General features: G+C 54.4%; 1 protein-coding gene across 1 annotated transcript in view; it reads left to right on the top strand.

Annotated features, from left to right (window-relative positions):
* Positions 1–550: 550 nt before the first annotated feature.
* LOC122546716 overlaps positions 551–2,356 on the top strand; it is a gene marked incomplete at its 3' end in the record, with an annotated part of 4,915 nt that continues 3,109 nt past the window's right edge. Inside the window, exons 1-2 of the mRNA XM_043685364.1 lie at positions 551–785; positions 920–1,009. Of these exons, the coding sequence (XP_043541299.1) occupies positions 551–785; positions 920–1,009 (325 nt within the window). The remainder of the gene's footprint in view (positions 786–919; positions 1,010–2,356) is intronic.

Raw genomic sequence — 2,356 nt, 5'->3', positions numbered from 1 at the left:
GTAATCCACCTCCCCCTGCTCTGATGGGCTCACCCTGGTAAAGCTAGGCCTGAGTGCTTGAACCTTGACCTCTGCTCCCTGTGTCAATGCCAATGTCGCCACTCCACGACCCCGCTGCGTCTGCTTAGCTTGACCTCTGCCAACGTACCCGCTGATGCCAGTCTCAGAGCTGTGCCAGGCAGCACTCGCAATGAAGTGCAGGGGCAGGGATGTGTTGGTGCAGCGACAGGGGGCCTGGGTGAGGCCACAGCCGTCACACCGAGGGCAGCTTTGGTCTCCTTTTCTGAGCCACCAGCTTCTTACCCTTGGTTTTCCTGAGCTGATCCCCAGGGGGATAGCGGGACGGAGGTATGAGGAGAGATTGACTGGATTGGGATTGTTTTCGATGGAGTACAGGCGAATGAGGAATGGGGGGGGGTTGGGAACGGTATCTCTTAGAGACTCATGACCACAGGAAGCAGTTGATGCCAAAACATTGAATGTACTCAAGAGGCGGCTGGGTATAGCACTTGGGGGCGGCTGGGGTCAAAGGTTATGGGGAGGAAGCAAGATGGGGCTGTCGGGTTGGACGACCGTCCGCGGCGGTGATGAATGGCAGAGCAGGCTGGGAAGGGAGCCCGAATGGCCTCCTCTTTTCGGAAAATCGGACTCTTTACTGCAAGTGTTCTGGAGTATCCACTCAAAGCAGCCAGCGATGGTTTCGCCAATCTCGCCGTTTCGGTGTCACCCGTCTCATCAAGAAAAGGGTCGGCGCGCCCGCACTGGCAACCCCAGTAGCCGCCCCGGTGACAGGGAGAGGGGCTGGATTGTGTTTTTTTTTCACCTGTCTGACCACGCCCACCCAACACTGGGCTGCATTCGCTCTCACCCCGAGACTAACCATCTCCCCCCCCCCCCCCCTTGACTGATTTTGTCACAGAACTGAACCGGACTCTTGGCTTCACCATCCAGGATGCCCTGCAGCCTGTCGTGTTGCCTGTGTTGGCTGCGCTATCCACCAGGGTACAAGGTAAAACGCGCGAATCGCACCCGTTCGCGTGCCCTCCCAGGCCACTGCCAGAAGCTGAAGGAGAGCCGTTTCTCCATTTGGCGCCCGATCAGGACACCTCGGCAAGAATGCCAACTCTCAACGTCGCTTGAGAGAGAGAGACAAAAGAAATCAGCCGGCAAGTCGATTCTGACAGGCCATGCCGTTGTCGTGGCGACTGCGCGGGGAAACTATCGTTTCCCCCTCGGTCTGGGTTTAGTTGGAAAGACCGGGAAAGCCTGGGCACGTCCCTTTTAGTTGCGGAATGATACAGCTAGCCCCGAACGGACACGACAGAAAGGCTCGGCTAGTTTGCTGTATAAGGCCATTGCAGAGTGATCGCAGACAAAGCTAGCCCCCAGCTCGCCCAGTGCCCTCATGGGTGCCACAACTGGGCATTCGACACTGAACTGAAATGATTCACAAGGCATGGGTTTGTATGCTTGCAGATGGCACCAAAGTTGGAGGCATAGGGGGACAGTGAGGAAGGCTATCCGTGAGATCTTGTTCATCTGGGTCAGAGTGTGTGCAGGTAGAGTTTAATTTGGATAAAGGCGAGGTGCTGCATTTCGGTCAAACCAGCAAGGGCAGGACTTAACGGCAGGGCCTTGGGTAGTGCTGCAGAGCAGAGGGACCTAGGGATTCAGGTACTAGGTCCTTTGGAGTTTGCGTCACATGTAGACAGAGTGGTTAAGAGGGTGTTTAGCACACTTACTTACATCGCTCAGATCTTTGAGGCAAGGAGTTGCGACATCATGCTGGGGTTGTACAGGACCTTGGTGAGGCCTCGTCTGGAGCACTGGAGTCCAGTCCTGGCCTCCACCCCCCCCTCCGTTATAGGGAGGATGCTATTAAACCGGACGGGGTTCAGAAGAGATTTACCAGGATGTTGCCGGGAATGGAGGGTTTGAGTTATAAGGAGTGTCCAGGATCTTTCTTTCACTGGAACATCGAGGTGATCTTGTAGAGGTTTATAAAATCATGAGGGGCGTGGATAACGTGAATGGCAGGTGGCTTTTCCCTCGGGTAAGGGATTTCAAGACTGAGGGGGGGAGGGGTCACATTTTTAAGGTGAGAGCAGAAAGATTTAAAAAGGGGCAAATCTTAGCAGGACTTATCCACTTAATGGTAAGGTCCTAGGGAGTGTTGCTGAACAAAGAGACCTTGGAGTGACGTTCATAGCTCCTTGAAAGTGGAGTCGCAGGTAGATAGGATAGTGAAGAAGGCGTTTGGTATGCTTTCCTTTATTGGTCAGAGTATTGAGTACAGGAGTTGGGAGGTCACGTTGCAGCTGTACAGGACATTGGTTAGGCCACTGTTGGAATATTG

This window comes from Chiloscyllium plagiosum, unplaced genomic scaffold (genome assembly GCF_004010195.1).
Source record: "Chiloscyllium plagiosum isolate BGI_BamShark_2017 unplaced genomic scaffold, ASM401019v2 scaf_9751, whole genome shotgun sequence".
Taxonomy (NCBI): domain Eukaryota; kingdom Metazoa; phylum Chordata; class Chondrichthyes; order Orectolobiformes; family Hemiscylliidae; genus Chiloscyllium; species Chiloscyllium plagiosum.
The sequence above is the reverse complement of the archived record's forward strand: the minus strand, read 5'-3'. Positions and strand labels throughout refer to the sequence as shown.